General features: G+C 42.1%; 1 protein-coding gene across 2 annotated transcripts in view; it reads left to right on the forward strand.

Annotated features, from left to right (window-relative positions):
• Positions 1–23,929, forward strand: part of SNX30 (sorting nexin family member 30) — a 116,558-nt gene that overhangs the window by 40,942 nt on the left and 51,687 nt on the right. For both annotated transcript variants that reach the window (XM_043566620.1, XM_043566621.1), the window contains exon 2: positions 12,531–12,722. In XM_043566620.1, the coding sequence (XP_043422555.1) occupies positions 12,531–12,722 (192 nt within the window). The remainder of the gene's footprint in view (positions 1–12,530; positions 12,723–23,929) is intronic.

The raw sequence follows: 23,929 nt of genomic DNA on the forward strand, positions 1-23,929 counted from the left end.
ATTTGTCTGTTTTGGACATTTCCCATGAATGGAATGATATGTGTGGTCTTTGATGTCTGGCTTCTTTCACGGAATGTTTTCAAGGTTCATTGTTGATGTTTTCTGATATAAACTCTTAAAAATATTTAGGAGCTTTATTTATTTATTTTTTGTTTCTCCCCTACCCCTCCGCATTCTCTTTAAAAGTCTCATCATATCCAGCCTGGTTCCTGGAAAAATCTGTGGTGGAACCAGTATTGTTTTTGTTTCTTAAACAAATTTTATGTATTTGTTTTAAAAATTCTAGTATAATTAGGGGTGCCTGGGTGGCTCAGTAGGTTAAGTGCTGGCTTCAGCTCAGGTCATGATCTCGCGGTTCATGGGTTCGAGCTTTGCATCAGGCTCTGGGCTGACAGCTCAGAGCCTGGAGCCTGCTTCAGATTCTATGTCTCCCTCTCTCTGCCCCTCCCCCGCTCATGCTCTGTCTATCTCTCTCAAAAATAAATAAACACTAAATTTTTTTTTTTAATTCCAGTATAATTAGCATACAGTGTTATATTAGTTTCAGGCATATAATATAATGATCCAACAATTCCATACATTACTCAGTGCTCATCATGATAAGAGTACTCTTAATCCCTTCACCTGTTTCACCCATCCCTCTTTCACCTCCTCTCTGGCAACCACCAGTTTTTTCTCTGTATTTAAGAGTCTGGTTTTTGTTTCCCTTTTTTTTCTTTTTTTCTTTCTTAAATTCCACATATGAGTGAAATCATATGCTATTTGTCTTTTTCTGACTGACTTATTTCACTTGACATTGTACCCTCAAGATCCATCCATGTTGTTCCAAATGGCAAGATTTCATTATTTTTTATGGCTGATATTCCATTATATATATATACATATATATATATATATATGTGTGTATATATATATATATATATATAATCTTTTTTTTTTAATATTTATTTTGGGAGAGAGAGCAAGAGAGCGCATAGGCAGGGGAAGGGCAGAGAGATAGGGAGAGAGGTAGTCCTAAGCAGGCTCTGCACTTAGCAGACGGAGCCTGACGCTGGGCTCAATCCCATGACAGCAAGATCATGACCTGAGCTGATATAGACAGTCATATGCTTAACCCTCAGAGCCATGCAAGTGCCCCTACACCACATCTTCTTTATCTCTTCATCTGTGGGTAGACTTGGGTTGCTTCCATATCTTGGCTGTTGTAAATAACGCTGCTATAAACAGTAGGGTGCAAATATCTTTTAAAATTTAGTGTTTTCATATTTCTTTGGTAAATACCTAGTAGTGGAATTACTGGGTCATATGGTAATTCTTTTTTTAATTTTTTGAGGACCCTCCCTACTGGTTTCCACAGTGGCTACACCAGTTTGCATTCTCATTAAGAATGCAACAGTTCCTTTTTCTCCACATCCTCCCAACGCTTGTTGTTTCCTGTGTTCTTGAGTTGAGCCATTCTGTCAGGTGTGAAGTGATTATCTCATTATGGTTTTGTTTGCATTTCCCCAATGATGAGTGACATTGAACATCTTTTCATGTGTCTGTTGGCCAAACAGAGATTATGTCAAAGAGATTACTGCCAATGTTTTTCTTCTAGGAATTTTATGGTTTTAGGTCTCACATTAATCCATCTTGAGTTTATTTTTTGTGTATGGTGTAAGAAAATGGTCCAGTTTTGTTCTTTTGTATGTAGCTGTCCAGTTTTTCCAACACCGTTTGTTGAAGAAGCTGTCTTTTTCCCATTGCGTGTTCTTGACTCCTTTGTCGTAGATTAATTGACCATATAATTATGGGTTTGTTTCTGGACTGTAGATTTTGATCCACTGATGTGTCTGTTTTTGTGCCGCTACCATACCATTTTGATTACTATGGCTTTGTTGTACAACCTCAAATCTGGGATTGTGATACCTCCAGCTTTGTTCTTCTTCAAGATCGCTTTGGCTATTTGGAGTCTTTGTGGTTCCATACAAATTTTAGGCTTATTTGTTCTAGTTCTGTGAGAAATGCTATTGTTATTTTGATAGAGATTGTATTAGATATGTAGGTTGTTTGGGTGGTGTGGACATTTTGACAGTATTTGTTCTCCCAGTCCATGGACATGGAATATTTTTTATGTGTGTCATCTTCAGTTTCTTTCATCAATGTTTTATGGTTTTCAGATTATAAGTCTTTTACCTCCTTCGTTAAGTTTATTCCTAGGTATTTTATTATTTTTGATGCAATCGTAAATGGTATTATTTCCTTAATTTCTCTTTCCTGCTACTTCATTATCAGTGTACAGAAATTCAACTGCAAAGAAGTTTCACTTGTTTGCTTTTACTTTGAGCTTGTTTGCTTTACGTTTGAACTTTACTTTTATTTCTTAATTTTACTTTGAGATTTTATTGGAATGGCTGATACCAATTCATTACCAATGAGTGATACCAATAAGGACATGATTATATTCAACAATGATTATGTGATCAGTTAATATAATAAATTACATTAATAGATTTCCTAATGTTAAATTACTCTTGATTTCCTAGAATATATTTGACTTGATCCTGATATATTCTTCTTTTTTAAAAAAATTTTTGTATGTGAATATGCTTGTTTTAATTGAGTTTTATTTATTTTAGTTTATTTTTAATTTTTTTTAACGTTTTATTTATTTTTGAGACAGAGAGAGAGAGAGCATGAACGGGGGAGGGTCAGAGAGAGAGGGAGACACAGAATCTGAAACAGGCTCCAGGCTCCGAGCTGTCAGCACAGAGCCTGACGCAGGGCTCGAACCCACGAACTGTGAGATCATGACCTGAGCTGAAGTCGGATGCTTAGCCGACTGAGCCACCCAGGTGCCCCTATTTTAGTTTATTTTTAAAAACATTTATTTATTTTGAGAGAGATTGAGAGCATGTGAGCAAGGGAGAGGTAGAGAGACAGGGAGAGAGAGAGAATCCCAAGCAGACTCCATTCACAGCACAGAGCCCAACATGAGGCTCTATCTCATGAATGTGAGATCATGACCTGAACCAAAATCAAGAGTCAGATGCTTAACCAGCTGAGCCACCGAGGCGCCCTGATATATTCTTCTTTTTAAAAATTCTTTTTTTAAAAATGTTTATTTATTTTTGAGAGAGCATGAGGGGAAAGGGGCAAAGAGAGAGAGAGGAACAGAGGATATAAAGCAGGCTCTGCACTGACAGCAGTGAGCCTGACACGGGACTCAAACTCACAATCTATGAGATCATGACCCGAGCCAAAGTTAGATGCTCAACTGACTGAGCCACCCAGGTGCCCCTAAAAATTCTTTTAATATACCACTTGCTGTTACTTTATTGACATGTTTACACTTCTATCTAATTTCCTTTTCTGTACTGGTATTTTGATATCAGATATAGTTAATCCTTATAAAATGATTTAAAAGGTTTATTATTTCTTTAAAAAATTTTAAAGTTATTTATTTTTAATTTTATTAATGTTTACTTATTTCAGAAGTGGGAAGGGGTACAGGGAGGGAGACACAGAATCCAAAGCAGGCTCCAGGCTCTGAACTGTCAGCACAGAGCCTGACGCGGGGCTCGAACCCACAAACTGTGAGATGATGACCTGAGCTGAAGTCGGACGCTTAACCGACTGAGCCACCCAGGTCCCCCAATATTTATTTATTTTGAGAGAGAGGGAGAGAGCACGAGCAGGGGAGGGAAAGAGAGAGGGGGAAAGAGAGGATCCCAAGCAGGCTCCATGCTGACAGCATGAGGGGCTTGATTCCATGAGCTGTGATATCATGACCTGAGCCAAAATCAAGAGTTAGATGCTTTAAATGACTTAGCCACCCAGGTACCCCTCTCCATTTTTTAAAAGTATGTGTCTTAGAGTAATTGGATGAAACAGAACTTGCTCCTTGAGTTTCGGTGGAGATGAGCTGTACAACCATGGGGCTTAGCTTACCTTTCAGTAAAAGTTCTGTGACAGCAGTTCTGTGGTTATTTAGATTTTCTACCTCAACTAAATTTCATTTTGGCCATGTATTTTCCTGCAAAGGTATCTATCTCATCTAGACTTGCAAGTTCATTGGCATAGTTTTTCACAGCATATCCTTGTAATTTATTTTTTAATTTTTTTATTAAAAAAATTTTTTTTAACGTTTATTTATTTTTGAGACAGAGAGAGACAGGGCATGAACGGGGGAGGGGCAGAGAGAGAGGGAGACACAGAATCGGAAGCAGGCTCCAGGCTCTGAGCCATCAGCCCAGAGCCCGACGCGGGGCTCGAACTCACGGACCGCGAGATCGTGACCTGAGCTGAAATTGGACGCTTAACCGACCGAGCCACTCAGGCGCCCCTATCCTTGTAATTTATAATCATGCGAAGAGGTAATAGTTACTGCCTCTTCCTCTCCCTACCCCACCACTGTATATTGATCAGACTTCCTAAATTCTTCTTGGGTCTGAATGATGAGCGAAGATAGTCTGGATATATTTTTAGGTTTTCCTGTGTCTAATGAGGTAATGCAGGCCTGCCATTTGCCACCTATCAGAACAAGTGAATTAATGGATCCCCCCTTTTTCCCCATGATGTTAGAATTGTCTTCTCAGATCTTAGGTTATCAGTTGCCAGATCAGTTGCGTGATCTATCAGTGGGGAAGAGTCAGAAGGAAGAAAGCCAGGGTCCTGGATAGTCACTCAGGGAAACTTGGCCTCATTTCTCTCTGCATCTGGATCCAGCATAGCCTGGCTTCCTTCTTGTTTTGGGTTTTCTCCCCATCTCGGTGGAGCCCAGCTCCTTCAGTTTGCGGTTTCTGTGGTTGGTTGGATCTGCCCAGGGCAGCTGGCCAGCTGCCTTCATGTTCCTTTGGCTCTTGGCTTGCATTGGCATCTCTACCCTTCATGGTGAGAGGAAGCAGTGTGTGTGGGCAGACACCCTTTGCTGGTGGTCCTTACACGGTGTATCTGCCTGTGCTTGGCATCCCCTTGTCCACAGCAGCCAGATACTCTGGTGGTCCTCCTTTGCCCCGCTGTTGGCCCTCCCACTTGCCCATCCCCCCAGAAGTTTGCACTTTCAAATTAGAGTGTAGGTGAGGGCTTCAGGGCATTTTCTACTTCTTAGGAAACCTTGATAACCTTGAGTGACTTCAGGGACATGGGTTAAAGATACCTCTTAGTTCTTTTCCTCACTTGTGTCCCAATTATATCCCGTAGAAAACCTTTGGAGGTTTTAGCATTTGGATGCCATTCTTGCCTGGTTTCCAGTCTGGTCCAATTCTAGTCACTGCTTTTCTTTTTCTTTTTCTTTTTTTCCCCTCACTGCTGTTTCTCTTCCCTTCTGTAGCTTGTTAAGTGAGTATCTGGAGAATGGAAAGAGGGAGAGAGCAGGGTGTGTCTGTGCTCAGCTCACAGAGTTTATCTAGGAGTCTAGTTTTATAATCTTTAAATGAGTGTGTAACATTCCTATTAGTATAAACACGATCATTTCCTGGTTATCGAGCCTTTGGGATTTTTCCAGGGTTCACTCCGTGTTCTTTGCTCTGCTATGAACATCCTTGAACAGAACATTTTTGAGAGTTTCCCTTTGATTGTGTTCTCCAAAGTGGGCTTAAATTTAACTTTACGACAAAGTCAACAATCAGGAGTGTTCTGTTCAGTCTCTGTAGACCTATTCATTCTTCAGGCATCTCCTGTGTGCCTGGCAGGAGGCAGGTAAATAGAGACGAGTCAGGTACATTATGAGCACTCTCCCCTTCAGTGTGAGGACGCCTTACATCAAGCTCTCCTGAAACTAGATCATGTTGCCCACTTCCCTCTCATAGTATCAAAAAGAGAGCTTCGAGTGTTTAAGCAGGACTTTTTTTTTTTTTTTTTAGTTTTTATTTTAGTCACCTGGTGCTCATCACAAGTGCTCTCCTTCATCCCCATCACCTATTTCACACACTCCCCACCCCCCACCCCCTCTGGTAACCATCAGTTTGTTCTCTATAGTTAAGAGTCTCTTTCTTGGTTTGTCTCTGTCTTTTTCTCCTTTTTTTTTCCCATAAGCATGACTTTCTAAAAATCAAATCCATATTGACTCCTAATGTATACCACTTTCTTTTCATAAACCACGTGTATAATGTAATATAGAGTTTTGCCAGTGATTTATGTTAATTTAATAATCTGTCTTCTGCCTGGCTGACCACGATAGTGGATCTGGTAACTGAAATTCTTTGAACCAGAGGGGTTTCTGTAGCAGCTCATGTACGTATTTCTCTTCCTAGGTAAAAAGGGGTAGAGGGGGAGAAGAAATCCACTTATAACTGAAACCTGCGTTAGGTGAGAATTAATATTTGGGAACAACGAGGTGTTTTCATTTATTTATATGTTGTAATTTTCACAAGAGTTACTGTAGCTACAGGAAAATCATTAAGGAAAGTGTATTTGAGGCACCAGCGATGACTCCCCATACAGTTTTTATTTTCAGCAGCATTTGTTAAGTGTCTGTTGTGAGCCCAGCCCCATAGTCTACGGGGGGATGCAAGAATACTTGCAGGCAAGTTGATTTGGCTTTTTTTGTTGTTTTTTGTGTTTTAGTCTATTACTAGTGTTGTAGCACCCACTGTGTTCCAGGCACTATTCCATCTGCTTCATGTACTAGCTAATTCAATCCCATTATACCCATTTTATAAACGAGGAGATTAGGGCATAGAGAGGTTAAGAAACTTGCCGGAGTCTACTCTGAACTGGGGTTCAGAACTGCCCAGTCATTGCCAGGCTCGGTGTCATTGTCATTTGACAGACCTTTATTGAGTCCCTTCTACTGGCAAGGGATTGAGTTGGATCATTTCTAAGACTCATTCATTTATCAGATATATGTTGAGTGCCTACTATGTAGAGGAGAAGAAAATATGACAAAGTCTCTCCTCTTGTCAGACCGTCAGTCAATACATAATAACTTTTCAGATGGTGAGAGTCTGTGACTAAAATAAAGGCAGGGAAGGCTCTGGGAAGTGATAGAGGGGTGCAGGGGTATTTTTAGATTTTTGTGGGCTGAGAAGGTGTCATTTGGGCAGGAACCTATTTTTTTTTTTTAATTTTTTAAATGTTTATTTATTTTTGAGAGAGAGAGAGAGAACAAGTGGGAGAAAGCTAGAGAGAGAGGGAGACACAGAATTTGAAGCAGGCTCCAGGCTCTAAGCCATCAGCACAGAGCCTGACACAGGGTTCGAACCCATAGGCCATGGGACCACGACCCAAGCTGAAGTTGGACACTTAACCAACTGAGCCTGGCGCCCCTAGCAGGAACCTATTTGAAGAGAAGAGCCAGCCACGTGGGAATGTGAGGGGAGAGGACTGGTCCAGGTACAGTGAGCAGCATACATGGAAGCACTCAGGTCTAGGTGAGCCGAGACCTGTGCATCTGGAACATGGTGAAGCAGGGGAAGAACGTTGAGGATGAGGTCAGGGGGAATGGTGAGGTCACATTGGCCCTCATAGGTTATGGGAGGGAGGTTGGATTTGATTCTGAGTGTGAGTGGGTGTCTTTGAGAGTTTTGAGCAGGGGAGTGACATGCTCTGATTAACACTTCTCAAAGAGCTGCCTGGCTGCAGTATGGAAGCCTGACCCTAGGGCAGCAAGAATGAACCAGAAGCCTTTTGCATTGAGCCAAGGATTCTGCCACTTCTCACATTCCATGGTTCATGTTGGTCAGAAACGTGCTGCTGTCCCATAGCACCTGCTCGAGAATTTAGGTCTCTCACTGTTGCATGCCTGCTGCTAGAGTACTGGACTGTCCTCTCTTCCTAGATTCTCATATTTTTGTTAAAATATTTTTTCTGAGGCGACTGGGTGGCTCAGTCAGTTGAGCGTCCGACTTCGGCTCAGGTCATGATCTCATAGTTTGTGGGTTCGAGCCCCGCATCGGGCTCTGTGCTGACAGCTCAGAGCCTGGAGCCTGCTTTGGATTCTGTGTCTCCCTCTTTATCTGTTCCTCCCCTGCTCATGCTCTGTCTCTGTCTCTCCTTCAAAAATAAATAAAAACATTAAAAAAATGTAAAATATTTTTTCTAATGTTTATTTATTTTTGAGAGACAGAGTGTGAGCAGGATGGGGACAGAGAGAGGGAGACACAGAATCCAAAGCAGGCTCCAGGCTCCTAGTTATATCAGCACAGAGCCCAACACGGGGCTCGAACCCTCAGGGCGTGAGGTCATGACCTGAGCTGAAGTCTGAGGCCCAACCAACTGAGCCACCCAGGCGCCCCTTGATTTTCATATTTTCCCATTTGCTTCTCATGGGGACCATATCTTGAGGGGGAGTCATTTGAGGGCGTAACTTGTATTAAGACCCTAAGGGAAGTGTTAGCTTTCCTTGACTGGCTTTGAAAACAGAAGCTTCATATTTACCCAGAAGGATTTATGGCCAGATGGTGGACATGAGGGATGTTGTTGGGTTGGAAAAAGCCACACAAAAGGCGTTCAGCTTGATAAGAACCTTGAACTCAGAACTAGAAACCTACGTTCAGCTCTTAGCATAGCAATGACTAGCTTCATTTGGACACATGACCTAACCTTTTTGAGTTGCCTCCTTCTTGGCAGAGACAGTATATCTGTCTTGCTAACCATCACAAGGCTGACATGAGCTGTAATGAAATAAGAATGTGGACACAGGGGCGCCTGGGTGGCTCAGTTGGTTAAGCATCTGACTTCAGCTCAGGTCGTGATCTCCTGTTTGGTGAGTTTGAGCCCCACATCAGGCTCTGTGCTGACAGTGCAGAGCCTGCTTGGGATTCTCTCCCTCTCTCTCTGCCCCTCCCCTGCACTTGCGCATGTGTGTTCTCTCTCTCTCTCTCTCTCTCTCTCTCTCTCTCTCTGTATATGTGTGTGTGTGTGTGTGTGTGTATAAAGATTATATATATAGTCTTATATATATGTGTGTGTATATATATATATATATGTATAGTGTATGTATATATAAAGAATGTGGAAACACTGTGTGCACATGTGCCATTGAAAGCTGAGCTGGGGGCTCCCATTTTAGGAAATTATAGACATTTGTAGGTCGTCGACTATTCATATGTGCTTACATAATACTCCGTGAAACACCTGATAGTAAGGGTATGAGTGTTTCCCTGGTCACGTAGTCCTGGGAGGAAAAAGTCTTCAGTGTGATAAGGTCTGTTTGACTGACTCTCCCTCCCCCACCCCCACCCCCACCCCGACCAACTGACTTGAGAACAAGTTAACTTCCCACTGTCTGGCCAAGACATCTCAGACCTTTGTGTGGGCTGCTTTGGGAAAGTTATTGGCAGAGGTCCCAGAGCAAAGGTCAGGGAAGTTGGCTTGGAGTCACTGGGACACCTGCAAACAGATGTGTACACACACACACACACACACACACACACACACACACACAGAGGTGAACAAGACAACAGTCACAGTTGTTGGGGACTCACAGTGTTTGTAGATGTTACATATGTAAATAAATGATTAAAACTGAAAACTGCTGGGGCGCCTGGGTGGCTCAGTCGTTAAGCGTCCAATTCTTGATTCCGGCTTAGGTCGTGTCTCATGGTTCTTGACTTTGAGCCCCGCATCGGGCTCTGCGCTGACAGTGCAAACTTGCTTGGAATTCTCTCTTTCCCTCTCTCTCTGCACCTGCTGTGTGCTCTTTCTCTTTCAAAATAAATAAAACAAACTTAAAAAAACCCCAAAACCCTGAAAACTGCTTCAGTGGTAGTATCTTCAAAGTACTGAGAAGGAGTAACTAATTTCTGCTAGGGGGTGGATCAACGGAGGATTCCAAGAGGAGGGTGCATTTGAACAGATTCAAGTGAGATACTTGGAGACCACTACATAAAAAAGAGGGGTAGCTTTGCAAGCAAAGGTGAGGAGCACGAAACAGCACGGTGGGTTCCAGAACTGAAGTCGTGAGAAACAAGGCCGGTAAGATCTGTCTAGGCCAGATGGTGGAAAGCTGCTGTCAGAGCCCATGTTGGCTTATCTGTCTAAAGATTTTGAGTTCTTTGTTTCTCTTGTGCAATGCTTAGCCATCGGCAGAGCCATTCTGAGGCCCAGTGTGCTAGTGTTGATGAAACGTAAGTAAGGGTGGGCCCCTGCAATGCCTGGTGCGGGCCGTGCCTGAGGTCAGTGTTTAAATATTTACTGAAATGATGGAGGCACGATGGTTATTATCGCAGAGCTCCAGAGAAGGTATCTTCTCAGATCCCTAGACGCTGGGGTATGGCCACTGCATGCCCTGTCTGTATGCTGACAGGGCAGTCAGATGAGCTGATGCTGCTGTAGCTAAGGTTCTACAGTCACGTCCACACTGAGGGCAGCTACTGTAGGGTTCGCCTTCCCAGCTGACAAGCCCTTGGGCTGACGAGAAGTGGAGAGTGGGGTCTTCTGTGAATATGGAATTTTTTTAACAATCACAAAAAATATTTTTGACATTGTGTAATCATGCATGTGATTAAATTATCTGCACTCTAGAAATGGAGACAAAGGAAGGTGCCTTATCTGTTTACTTTCCATCATCCATTGAGTTGGGTGACATTGCCCTTGACTCCAGACTCCACCTTGTCACAGCCCTCTTTCCAGCTAGAGCCCATGGATGTGACTGCTAGGTTGACCTCTCATTTCCTCTGTGTCCTCTTATCTGGGGGCTAAGTCATATCCAACCTGCAGACAAGAAGAGAGAATTCAAGGTAAAGCATCTCCCCATCTCCAACTTGTGATCTAATGACCAACAGGACAACAGTGTTTCCAAGGTCTTTTCCATGGTGTCATGTCTCTTATTGTATTCCTTAGTCTTTGCCTTCTGATGACTCCAAAGTGACATATAGATGCTCACATCTACTGCTAGACAGGGCTTTGTCTGTTATTAAACCTAAAAACCAAAAGAGGTAAGACTGACTACCTTTTTTGGATATTGCAGGAACATGATTTAATCAAGTGGCTTCCCACTGAGGCCTAAAAAGAGGTCCATAATTTAAAAAATTTTCCATCTCTTTCTTTTCTGTCATTTGTACCCCTCCCCCCATTTGAAAACTTGTATGTTGTGGACAAATTTATACATATACAAAAGAGGAGAAACCTACAGATACTGGCTTCTATAGTTATCAACCTTGGGGCATCTTGTATCATCTATATCTCCGTCTACCTATTCTTAATTATTTTGAAGCAAATACCGCATATCCTATCATTTCATCCATGAATATTTTTCTATATATTTCTAAGAGATGAAGTCTTTGTAAAATCATAATACTTTTGTTATCACACCTAATACATTTCTAAATTCCATCAAATAACTGATCAGTATTTACATTTCCCTGAATATCACCAAATCTGTTAACACTTTTTAAATGTTTATTATTTTAGAGAGAGAGAAAGCGAGCCAGGGAGGGGCAGAGGGAGAAGGAGACACAGAATCTGAAACAGGCTCCAGACTCCGAGCTGTCAGCACAGAGTCTGATGCGGGGCTCGAACCCACGAACCATAAGATCATGACCTGAGCCGAAGTCAGATGCTCAACCAACTGAGCCACCCAGGTGCCCCTAACGTTTTGTTTTAATCAGGATCCACTGCAGTTGTCAATAGGTCTCTCAGATCGCTTTACATCTCTAGGTGCTCCTTCTGTCTTTCTGTCTCCTTGCAGTTTATTTATTGAAGAAGCTCGGTCTTTGGTTCTCTTTAATTTCATACAGCATGGGTTTTTCTGATTTCATATTTATAGTATGGTTTAATATCTCCCTCATTCCTCTATATTTCCTACAAGTTGATGTTGTGTCTAGAGATTTATTCAGGATTCAGATTCAATATTTTGGCAAGTATACTTTTTAGGTGGTGGTGGGAACTGCTTTCAGGAGGCACATGATGTTTAGTGGTCTCTTTGTGATGGCTGATTGAGTTTTTAAATGTGCTAAGTATTTAAGAGGGTTCCAATGTGTTAATGTCTACCTGGGCCCAGGTGATCTTGAGAAAGGGGAAAAGGAGAATGCTCTTGCGGTGTGTGCATGGCATTCTTTCTCTGTCAAAGTCTGACGATGGTGGGGCTGTTATGTTCTCTGTCCCTCAACTGTTTGCTTCTGGTGGTTCCTCCAGTGCTTGCTGGAAAATGAATTGGCATGAATTTGGTGTAGAGTACTGCCACAGTTTGTTTCTATTAGTCACAGAAGACCTGTTCACTTAAAAGATGTTAAATAAAGGGCACCTGGGTGGCTCAATTGGTTAAGCGTCTGACTCTTGGTTATGATGTGGCGGTTCGTGAGTTTGAGCCCCACATCGGGCTCTGCGCTGACAGTGCAGAGCCTGCTTGGGATTCTCTCTTCCCTCTCTGCCCCTCCCCCACTCGTGTGCTCTCTCTCAAAATAATAAATAAATAAATAAATAAATAAATGAATAAATAAATAAATAAATAAATAAATAAATGTTAAGTAAAGAAAGGATCAGTTTCTTTGAACATTACTTTTATGTTTAGAGATGTTTCTTGGTTTGGTTAAAGCAGCCACTTTTGCTGATGTTCTCCAGATGTGTGTTTTCATTTAATTTGTAAGGTGACTCTTCTCCTCTTTCAGGATCTCATTTTGCCCAACGGTGGTACCCCAGCAGGTACTTCGAGTCCAGCTTCTTCATCTTCCCTTCTCAACAGACTTCAGCTTGATGATGACATTGATGGTGAGACCAGAGATCTCTTTGTCACAGTTGATGACCCCAAGAAGCATGTCTGTACCATGGAGACCTACATTACGTATAGGATCACCACCAAAGTAGGTCCTGTCATTACCTTCCACCCCTGTTGAATGGTCTTAATGAATTGGAGGCCTACCTTCATGGTTCTTGCTTTCTTCCTTCCCTTTGTACCACTCGATTCACCTTCATTCAATGGTGGATGTGGCTTTTTGATACAGAGTAGATGTATTCAGATTAAAAGGATTATATGTGAATTTTTAATCTTAAAACGAAGGAGAAATTGTGACTGCGGTCTTTCAAATAAAACATTTAATCCCTCTGCTTTCACCAATTTTCGGTCATGATATTATTTAACGTTAATAATATCACATTACTATTGAAATTTATGAGTTGCTGTATCATTCGAAATCTGTGGCAAGACCATGGTTGTAATTTGGTGTATTTGAAATGGATCATAGGGGGAGGGGAAGAAGAGAAGATTAGGAACAAATATTTATTGCATTTTTGCTGTGTGCTAGGTGGGTAGTGGACAGGGTCCTGAGATTGTCTGGCTTAATGTTCACAGCAACCCTAAAAGGTAGATCTTCTAGTTATAATTTTAGAGATGAGGAAACTGAGGCAGAGACTTTAACTTGTTCACTGTTACAAAGTAGGTAACCAGGATTCTAAGTTGAATTTTTAGTACTATCAATCCCATATTTTTATTTTCAAATCCATACCCTTAAGCTAATTCTACTTATAAAAGATAACTTTAATGTATCTTTACTTTTTCAATTGTTTTTTCAATATTTTAAGTAGCAGTACAATTTTAGGTTTCAAGCAGTGTTTCTTATCCTTGGCAGTATTGATGTTTTGGACTGAATAATTCTTTGTTGTGTGTGTGAGGGGGTGTCCTATGCATTGTAGGATGTTTCCCAGCATGCCTGGTCTCTACCCACTAGATGCCTGTAGTACCCACCTCCAACCTCCAGTGGAGACAACTAAAAATGTCTCCAGACATTGCCAAGTATTCCCTGGGGACAACATTACTCCTGGTTGAGAAGCACTGATCCAGAGGAAGAATAACAATATTTACACTATTAGGAGAAAATATACTTGATCGCTATATATATATATATCAATACATAAACGTATACTTCTAACTGGTTTTACTCAGTTACCAGCTTATTATAAAAGGATACATTAAAAAAGAAACAAACCCGAAAATGGAGTCATTTGTTTCCCAGTACAGTAGACCAAGACTTAATTACAGTTTCAACCTATCTCAGGAGTCATCACTTTATATTTTTGAATAAAGAAAGTACTTTGTTCAGGAAACCATCCTGTTTGTTGGTATTCCCCTGCCGCCACAGGCCACATGATGAAGAAGGATTTACAGATATTTGTAGAAGTTATAACAGATTGAAGGTGGCTTTGTGAATGGTATTAGGAGAAGTGTTTATGAACATCCTCTCTTCTGTGCCTTTTCTCTTTTTCATTGTAGAAAATAAATGATTTTTAAAAATATTTTAAGGTTTACTTATTTTTAGAGAGAGAGAGTGTGTATGTGTGAGCAAGGGAGGGGCAGACAGAGGGAGAGAGAATCCCAAGCAGGTTCTGCACTGTCAACACAGAGCCTGATGTGGGGCTGGATCCCATGAACCGTGAGATCATGATCTGAGCCGAAATCAAGGCTTAACCGACTAAGCCCCCCAGGTGCCCCTGAATTAAGTTTTTATTTTGAAAATTTAGTAGGTTCTGCACTTGTCTAAATTCTTTGGGGGGGGGGAAGGCAGAGAGTAAAGTACACTCAGATTTGATCTTTTATTGGATGACAGTGCTATATTAAAAAAATTTTTTTTTAACATTTATTTATTTTTGAGACAGCGAGAGACAGAGCATGAACGGGGGAGGGGCAGAGAGAGAGGGAGACACAGAATCGGAAGCAGGCTCCAGGCTCTGAGCTGTCAGCACAGAGCCTGACGCGGGGCTCGAACTCACGGACCGCGAAATCGTGACCTGAGCCGAAGTCGGATCCTCAACCGACTGAGCCACCCAGGCGCCCCTGACAGTGCTATATTTAAAAAATGATGCGAGTACTGGAGCACTGTTTCAGTCTTTTAAGCCTCCAACTCTTGGTTTCGGCTCAGGTTGTAATCTCACAGTTCGTGAGTTTGAGCCCCATGTCGGGCTCTGTGCTGACAGCATGGAACCTGCTTGGGATTCTCTCTCTTCTCCTCCCAGGCTTGCACACTCTCTCTTTCAAAATAAATAAACGAAAACATTTAAAAAATTGTACAAGTACTATAAATACTTTATTTTGAAAAATAAAGTAAATGATGATAAAGACCAAATACAAGTCTCACTTAGCCCTTGTCACTTAAGTTGTTCTCGCTAAATGCTGCCATTGTTGAAATTTGGTATACATCCTTCCCAGTCTTTTTTTGTGTTTACATATGTGCATATATAGTTAAAATATATATAATTCAGATTTCACTGCAATATTGTTTTCTAACTTCCCCCTCTACAATATTTTTGAAGACCTTTCCATGTTCATATGAATATAGACAGAGCTTAGTTTTTTAATCTCTATTTATGCAATGATTATAGAGTATCTTTTCCCTATGGACATCTCAGCCTTTGTCAGACGTTTCTTTGCTATTACTGCCCTGTCCTTTCTGCACCTGGTTCGCATTCGAAAATTTGTCCACGTATGTGTGCACATGTACATGCATCCACGCAATCTTCCCCTGTCACCGTTGACCCCGGGTGCCTGTTATTTCTCAGGCAGTGATCTAGATGCTTAGATGGATGTTAGGTCGTCAGAGGTCCTAGGTTGATACCCGTCTTCCCGTGAATTATTTCTGTTTTTTGCCCCAGGGCCAACTTATTTTTTACTCTGTAGTCAGCGAAATGCAAAACCTGTTTTTCTGAAATTTATGCTCTAAAACAGCTGAATGACGAGGTGACCGCCTCACTGGCACAGCAGTGCTCGCCAGCCTTACCACTTCCCACCCTCCTTGACTCCTCTGCCCTGCAGCGGACCTCCCAGAATGCTAGTACTGCGGGACCTCTGTTCACTGAGTCACAGGCTCAGGCGCCTGCTGCTGGCCACCGCTCTCCCCTGTGCCCGTCTGTTTCCGTCCTTCCTTACCCCCTTTCCTCGGTGTTCTTGTCTCTGTCCCTTCTTTGTGGGGTTATTTGATTCCCTGTAAGTCAGAACTTTTCCAAGTTCTAATTCCACATTTTCACTTCTCTGTGATGCTCCCACCTCTGGGTGAGCTCATTGCAGAATTAAGTTTTACTTCTTACTGTCAATTCTGTCTCAAACCAGAGTCCTTTTCTTTTTCTGGTTCAGGTAATGACACCAGGGTTAATGTCTTGGTGGTGCATTTGGGACCTTCTTTCTGAATGTTGCATTAAAGCGTATCTACACATATCACTACGTAGCCACGCACCCTGTGATGTGTGGGGATGAGAGGAGGATTATAAACAGGAACACAGGGTCTCACACACTGGTCTTGCCCTGGGACCCCCACTTCTGCTGTGGTTTTCTAGCAGAGATAGTGGTCAGAGGACGAGGTTGTACAAATACTTTATTACTTTGAGCTTTGACTCCCCTGTCCTACTTCAGATTCCTGATGACCAAAGCTGGACAAAGTAGAGAGCTGCTTTTGCTTGAGATAAAATGAGCCTAGGACTGAGAGCCAATGCAGGCAGAGCCCTTCTCTACCCCAACCCAAGTCATGGGCACCTTCCCTCTCCAGTGGTGGGGAGCCAGCCTGGGCATTTTCTTTTTTTTTTTTAATTTTTTTTTTTAATGTTTATTTATTTTTGAGACAGAGAGAGACAGAGCATGAACAGGGGAGGGTCAGAGAGAGAGGGAGACACAGAATCTGAAACAGGCTCTGGGCTCCAAGCTGTCAGCACAGAGCCCGATGCGGGGTTTGAACCCACGGACCGCGAGATCGTGACCTGGGCCGAAGTCGGACGCTCAACCGACTGAGCCTCCCAGGCGCCCCAGCCTGGGCATTTTCAAGGCAAGCAGACAGACCCTGGCTCTTCTCTGCAGGCTTTTAGAAAGTATCATCATCATAGTAACTAATGACTGAGCACTTACCATGTGCTGGTGCTGTGCTTTTTTTGTAACAGAAACCTTTTATTTTATCTAAGTAATACGTGCTTGTTGTAGAGAAACTAGGAAATTCAAGTAAGCTAAAACAATAAAATAAAAGAGCATCTATAAGCTCACCAGCCGGAGATAATCATTTCTAAATTTCGGAGCAATTTGTCTCTATCCACATACAAAAATGAGTATTCTGCAGGCTGCCCATTCACTGCATGTGGTGCGACATCTTTCTCTGCTAGCAAATGCCAGTAAGCACACCGTCATGCTGTCACTTCTAAGACGACAGCAGTGCTCTGCTATATGGGTGAGCTGCCATTTATTTCGTGCTAAGTGCTTTAAATATATCGTCAGTTAATCCTCTGTATACCGCTCACTGAAGCAGGTATAGGTGGTGTTTTTCCTTTGTGGATGAGGAAACGGAGACACAGACATATTAAGAAAATTACTCAAAGACATGCAGCTGATGTGTGATGGAGCTAGAACTTGAATCCAGATCTGTCTATGCTGTACTTCCACAAGGCATGATTTTCCAGAGAGGGATGGCTCCACCCACTTCCCCAGCACTGTGCACCGTCTACTACCTGGCCTGGCTGTTGAAACTGATGAAGTGGAAATAGACAGGAGCCTTCAGCTTCCTTTAGGAGCTGTCCTCCTCTTGTCTCTTACCCCATCTCCTTAGTAAGCACCAAGTCTTGTGCCTCAACTGGCTCTTCTCAGGCTAGGTGCCACTTAGAGATCAAGGATACACAAGGATTGCAAAGCGGGCATTAGATTTGATGACAAGAGGGCTATCCGTGACGGTGGTGAGCGCAATTGCCCTGGGGTCGTGGGGCAGAACCCAGTTGGCAGTGGGTTCGAGTGAGTGAGAAGAAAGACACGAGTGTTGGTAGTTTGCAGGTGAAGTGAGAACAGGAGCTGGAGGAGGTGTGGACTTGAAGGGAGGGGGGCGCTTTTTGTTTGGTTTTAAGGATGGACATGACCTGTGTAAGTGCCCAGAGCCCAGGGTTGCTAGGGGAGACATTCAGGTGAAGTTTGGAGGGGAGGATGGAAGCCACAGAGCAGAGAGGGCGAATAGCCTGAGCAGAAGTGGATGGAATCAGTGGCCTCTTTTGGGGGAGGTATACTTTTTCCATTGTTTCTAGAGGAGGAAGGGAATTTTTGTCCTGTTTGGTTTTTGTGGCAGCAAGTTGAGGGCTCTGTGCTTCTAGCTGCAGTTTTCCCTCGAGGTCTTCTGCTAAGAAGGAAGGGGAGGTTTGGAAGTAAGGCTGAGAAGTTTTCAAGACTTCTACAGGCTTCTCGTTAACTGATGTGGAAAATGAGAGAGAAAGAGCTGACCAAGGAAGTATGAGACTACTTGGCAGTGTTGAGGGTCCAGTCGTAGATTTTATTGTGTCAGTTAGTGTGTTTGCCTGATGTTGCTTTTCCTCCAGGAGCGTGCTCACACACCTGGGTCTAGTAAAGCAGGAAGTGCACGGTTGCATTTTTGCCAAAGTCGTGTGAATGGACACTAGGAAAGGGATATTTAGGATATTGGCAAATAAAAGGGGATAGGTTATGGAATTGATGCTGAATAAGAAAGGAAGTAAATATGGGATTGGACAGAATGTCAAGGAATTGTAGGTTCCAAGAGGCTGCAGAACCAAGGGTGTCGGAAAATGGAAGAGTCTGAAATACAGGAGGTGCTGGTTGGCTAGAGGGAGGTCTGAACTTCTGCCAGGTGACAAAGCCTGATGGGAGTGGAAGGAGACGCTGGTGGCTCACAGGTGGGTGTTGTGTGCATGAACCACCTGGATCTCAGGGGCACCCAGACTCTGGAAGGGCTTTGGAAAGGAAGCCCGAGAGCTAGGCACTAGAGTCTTCTGGGAATCAGGAAAAGGATGGGTGTCAGCAGACGACAGGTGTGAGAGGTATAGAGACACATACCTTGATGGCCTGAGCCTCTGAAGGGTTTTCAAGGGGCTGGGGAGCAGTGTGGAGTGAAGGGGATAGCAACAGCACCTCTTGGTCTTGGGGGGTGGCGTGGAGTTTGTGAGATGTGAGAAAATGAGCAGCGTTCTACCTGATGGGACAGGAGGGAGGCTGTAGTCCCAGAGGAGAGCCAGCTTTCAGAATCCGAATAAGTGGAAGAAGGACAGGAATTTAATTATCGAATGGGTGTTCCAGAAGGGCTTGGTGTAAAATGAAGCTCTGAGAAAGGAAGCCCCGAGGAGCGTGAGGAGAGACCAGAAGCCTCCCTGGTCGTGATTCTCAGGTATTCTCTTAGGGTAGCAGGGTTTTGAAGCAGAATGAGATTAGCTGGCTAATATTTGACAAGGGAAGAGGTCCCTTTGCAGGGAAGGGACGGGGATCCGGCTATGGCTTGGACAGATGACATTTCTGATGAAGACCAAATGTCTCTAGAGTACACTGGTTGTAAATTTTGGATTGAATGGGAATTCTCTGGAAGGGCTCCAGGCCACAGTAGTTAGGCACATCAGCTCCTGAGGAATAAGAGTTCTTTTGTGGTAAGATGAGGCCCAATGGACAGATGCTCTGCGGGGTGGGGGGATTGATTGCCCTGTGGATCTGTGCTAGGTCTTCTAAAGTGTTGCATTTGCAAAACAAAAACAAAACACACACACACACACAAAAGACCACAAGTTGGCAGGGATGCCTGGAGATATTCACATAGAATGATGGCAAAAGTGAATATTCTTCAGTACAACTCTTGCACTCTGTTACCTATTTGTAGATCTGACTTTAGGTGAGTACCCATGACCTTGTGATCTTGTGGGGCATTCTAGATTTTGGAGAGACACAAAACAGTATAGTGGTTGTCTCTGATTATGGAACTGTGGGTGTGCCCTTTTCTCTTTTTTATTGTTACTAGAAAATAGAGCAAAAAAACCCTTTTTACTTTATTTTCCTTACCAAGTTAGACCCTGAATTTCACAGAGGAAAATTTTACTACATGCTCCTGGTTGGAGTTTTTATTGGCCTGCATATTTTAGGAGCACTCTGAGTCTCAAAACTGACTGGGTTTCTCTCCAGAAATCCACAGTAGTGTCTGTGGCCCAGTTTTAGCAGGTGTGCAGAATTCCACGGTGAGTGTGCCTAGCCTCATTTGTGGCTCTAGTTTTTCTCTCTGTCCTTGTTTTTTTTTCCCTTGATCTTTCTCACCTACTTCTAATTTATGTCATTTAATCATATTTCATGTATCATATATCTTTTCTAGAACAAACTGTGATAAAAGTAAAGTATCATGGATATCCTTCTGCTTCATGATAGTTTTTGTTTACCTTATTGCTTTCCAAAGCATCAAATTTTTACTCCTTTATTTAAGCCATTATATCCATAAAGGAGCTTTATTTTTTGCGTGTGATTATGAAAGTATATGAGAATTGGGGCACCTGAATGGCTCAGTCGGTTAAGCATCTGATTTCAGCTCAGGTCATGATCTTACAGTCCATGAGTTCTAGCCCCTCATCGGGCTCTGTGCTGACAGCTCGGAGCCTGGAGCCTGCTTCAGATTCTGTGTCTCCCTCTCTCTCTGCCCCTCCCCTGTTCATGCTCTCTGTCTCTCTCTGTCTCTCTCTGTCTCAAAAATAAATAAACATTAAAAAAAATTTATAAAAAGAAAGTATTATATGAGAATGGTAGAAGATTTGGAAACAAGGATGGATATATGAGACACACTACCTAGTTTGCTAACGAGGCACCTAATAAGGATGAGTATAAAAAGGACAGTTGTCATTATGAGTTCTAGATTTTTTCTAACCTTTTATATCCATATATTTTTTTTTTAATTTAAAAAAAAATTTTTTTTCAACGTTTTTTATTTATTTTTGGGACAGAGAGAGACAGAGCATGAACGGGGGAGGGGCAGAGAGAGAGGGAGACACAGAATCGGAAACAGGCTCCAGACTCCGAGCCATCAGCCCAGAGCCCGACGCGGGGCTGGAACTCACGGACCTCGAGATCGTGACCTGGCTGAAGTCGGATGCTTAACCGACTGCGCCACCCAGGCGCCCCTATATCCATATTTTTAATACAAATGAAATCATAATGTATGTGCAATTAATTTTGAATCTTGGTGTTTTTTTCTTCAAACTATACTGAAGCAGGGGTGCCTGGGTGGTTAGCCAGTTAAGGATCTGACTCTTGATTTCGGCTCAGGTCATGATCTCACGGTCATGAGATAGAGCCCCGCGTCGGGCTCCATGCTGAATGTGGAGCCTGCTTAAGATTCTCTCTCTCTCTCCTTGTCCCTCTTCTTCTCACGCTCTCTCTCTCTCTCAAAAAAAACTATATTGAAGCATATTTGATGTTAAAGATGTCTTACAGACATGATTACTGATAATCATAGAATAAATATCCTATAACTTAACTGTTTTTATTGTTGGACATTTAGGTTGTTTTGATTCCTTTCCTATTTTATTTTACTGTATTTTAAAGTTCATTTATTTATTTTGAGAGAGAGTGCGCACAAGCAGATGAGGGGCAGAGAGAATGAGAGACAGAATCTCAAGCAGGCTCTGTGTCATCACCTCACGAACCATAAGATCATGATCTGAGCCAAGATCAAGAGTCAGACACTTAACTGAGCCACCTGAGTGCTCCATTCCTTTGCTATTTTAAATAGTACTGCAGTGAACATCATTATACAAATATCTTTGCTACCGTTTAAAAAGTATTTTCTAATGGTAGATTCCTAGAAGTAGAATGGTAGGAATTAAAAACAAAAATAAATAAACCATAAATAAAGGAGAGAACACAGGTTAATATTTTTAAAAGCTTGCAATGGGGACAGCATTCTTATTCATGACACCAAACTGTAGCCACCATAAAGGGGAATAATGGCTGAATTCTAAAATTCTGTATCAGAAAAACCCTTTGCTATAAAGAACTTACACAAGTGAAAAAGACCTGACTGACAATTTAAAAAAAGAAACTCCTCACAAAGAAAATCTATAGCCAACAATTATTTCAAAGGATGTTCGACTCCAATAGTCATTAAAAACAAAAGAAAACAGGGGCACCTGGGTGACTCAGTTGGTTGAGCGTCTGACGTCAGCTCAGGTCATGATCTCACGGTTTGTGAGTTCGAGCCCCGCGTCGGGCTCTGTGCTGACGGCTCAGAGCCTGGAGCCTGCTTCAGATTCTGTGTCTCCCCCTCTCTACCCCTCCCCTGCTCACACTCTGTGTCTCTCTGTCTCTCAATAATAAATATATGTTAAAAAAAATAAAACAAACAAAAGAAAACAAAGATGATGTACTGTTTTTCAGTTGTAAGTCCATTAAAGACAACCACTGGTTGAGGAGAATATGCAGTTAAGAATATAAGCTGATATATTTCTGGAAGCAGTTTGTCAGTTAAAACTACACGTACTCTTTTCTCCAGTAATTCTGTCTTTAGGAATTTAAGAGATTCTTAGATTTGAACTTGCTAACAGAAAGATATCTAAGAATTGTTAGAGACTTAGAAAATATGAGTGAATGAATGGATATGCATAGAAAAAATATGGAAAGATATAAACCATAATACTAATCATGGGTTTTTTTTTCCCTCTTAATTTAAGAGAGTTTATGACCGATCTTTATTTTTTCTTCTTTTATTTTTCCTGAAGTTTTAAAATAAGTATGTCTAACCTGAATAAGTCGAAGGGGGAAAAAAAAAGCCAGTTCCCCGACAGTGAGCTTGTTTACAGCGGAAACAAAACTTGTGTTTTATCATACTGCTTTTTATAGTTACCAAATACTGATTTCAAAGTTAGACACGTTACATAAACTACAATTTATGAAGAGGATTTTCAAAAGCATAATAAAGAGAAGTGATTGGTTGATAACATGTAACGTTTAGGAAGGCAAAAAGTAGACTCCTCCATCACTGCATTTACAGTGAAAACAGGTTGCATTTGCCACACATCACAATCCACCTTTTATGGGCCCATCGTCGGCAAGTCCTCAGATGGGGCCTGGTGGGGGATTTGAAGAATGTCCCTTCCAACCCTCTTCTTACTGTTGAGGAAACCTAGGCTCTGGGGGGCTTAGTGGCGTCTCAGGAATCTGGTAGGTGCTAGGAATGCTCCTGCCCAGGCCTTTCCTCACCCAGCCTTGGAAGGAGTGTCAGCCTACCTACCCTTCAAATTTCCATCAGCCTCATGCCTGAAAATTCATCAGCAGTGATTTTTTTTTCTTCTAATTCAAGCATTCTTTTTTTTTTTTCCTCCCCAATTCCACAATGCTGATTCACTCGGGGAGTCTTCTAATAAATCACAAACACTCAGGTTGAATGAATTTCCTCACCTCTTCCCACCTGTACCCTCCATCATAGGGGAAAGTTGTGAATGGGACTTTGGAAAGGGGAAAAGCTACAGAAAGAGTTAATTGGGGTTCAGTCCAAGACCGAATCCTTTAATTTCACAATTTTGCTCGGACTGTGTGAGCACGGCTTTTGGGGAGGGTGAAATCATAATTTTCAATGCCAACGCTGTTCCCAGCTTTTTCTTTGATGGCTAACTCTTGTTCATATGTTTTTAAGATTTTCTTAGGGTCATGGATTAAAACAGACTTCCGGCCTGAAAGAGTAAATTTATAAAATGTAGCTTGAGCCATTTTTATTTTTGACCTTTCATTTCTGAGAGCTATGACTGTGGTATACAGTCTATACCCTCATAGGGGAAAATGCTTTAGCTGAGACACGGTTTTAGTCTGGGCAAACTAACGTGTAAAAATCTTGTTTTGGTATAAATTAATTTCATTTTATTTAGCACTGGTTTTCATTACCAGAGTGCTGCAATCGCAATTTCAGAAAAATTAACAAGAACAGAGATGAGATGAATATTTTTCTGCAGTACAATGACATCTTGGCATTCCTTTCTAGTTTTTTTTTTCTAATCATCTAAAATACAATATAGTTCCAAGGTTATGGTTTTCGCAGAATATGGCACATGAAACAAGACGTTTTCTATTTCCATCCAATCTGGCTCTTGAACGAGCAGGTGTGCCCTTAGCTCTTTCTGTCTGCTTGTCTTCCCTCAGCCTTTGATAAAACTTGTCAGCATATTCAGCAGAAGGTGGAGACTTCATTTCTTTTAACAGAAAACATGGATTGGGATTCAGTAGCAATATCCTCAGAATTATTCTGCTAAAAGAAATCCTCAAAGTTAAGCCTGGAGGAAATGAATCAAATGTTTC

Source organism: Prionailurus bengalensis, chromosome D4 (assembly GCF_016509475.1).
Source record: "Prionailurus bengalensis isolate Pbe53 chromosome D4, Fcat_Pben_1.1_paternal_pri, whole genome shotgun sequence".
Classification (NCBI taxonomy): Eukaryota; Metazoa; Chordata; class Mammalia; order Carnivora; family Felidae; genus Prionailurus; species Prionailurus bengalensis.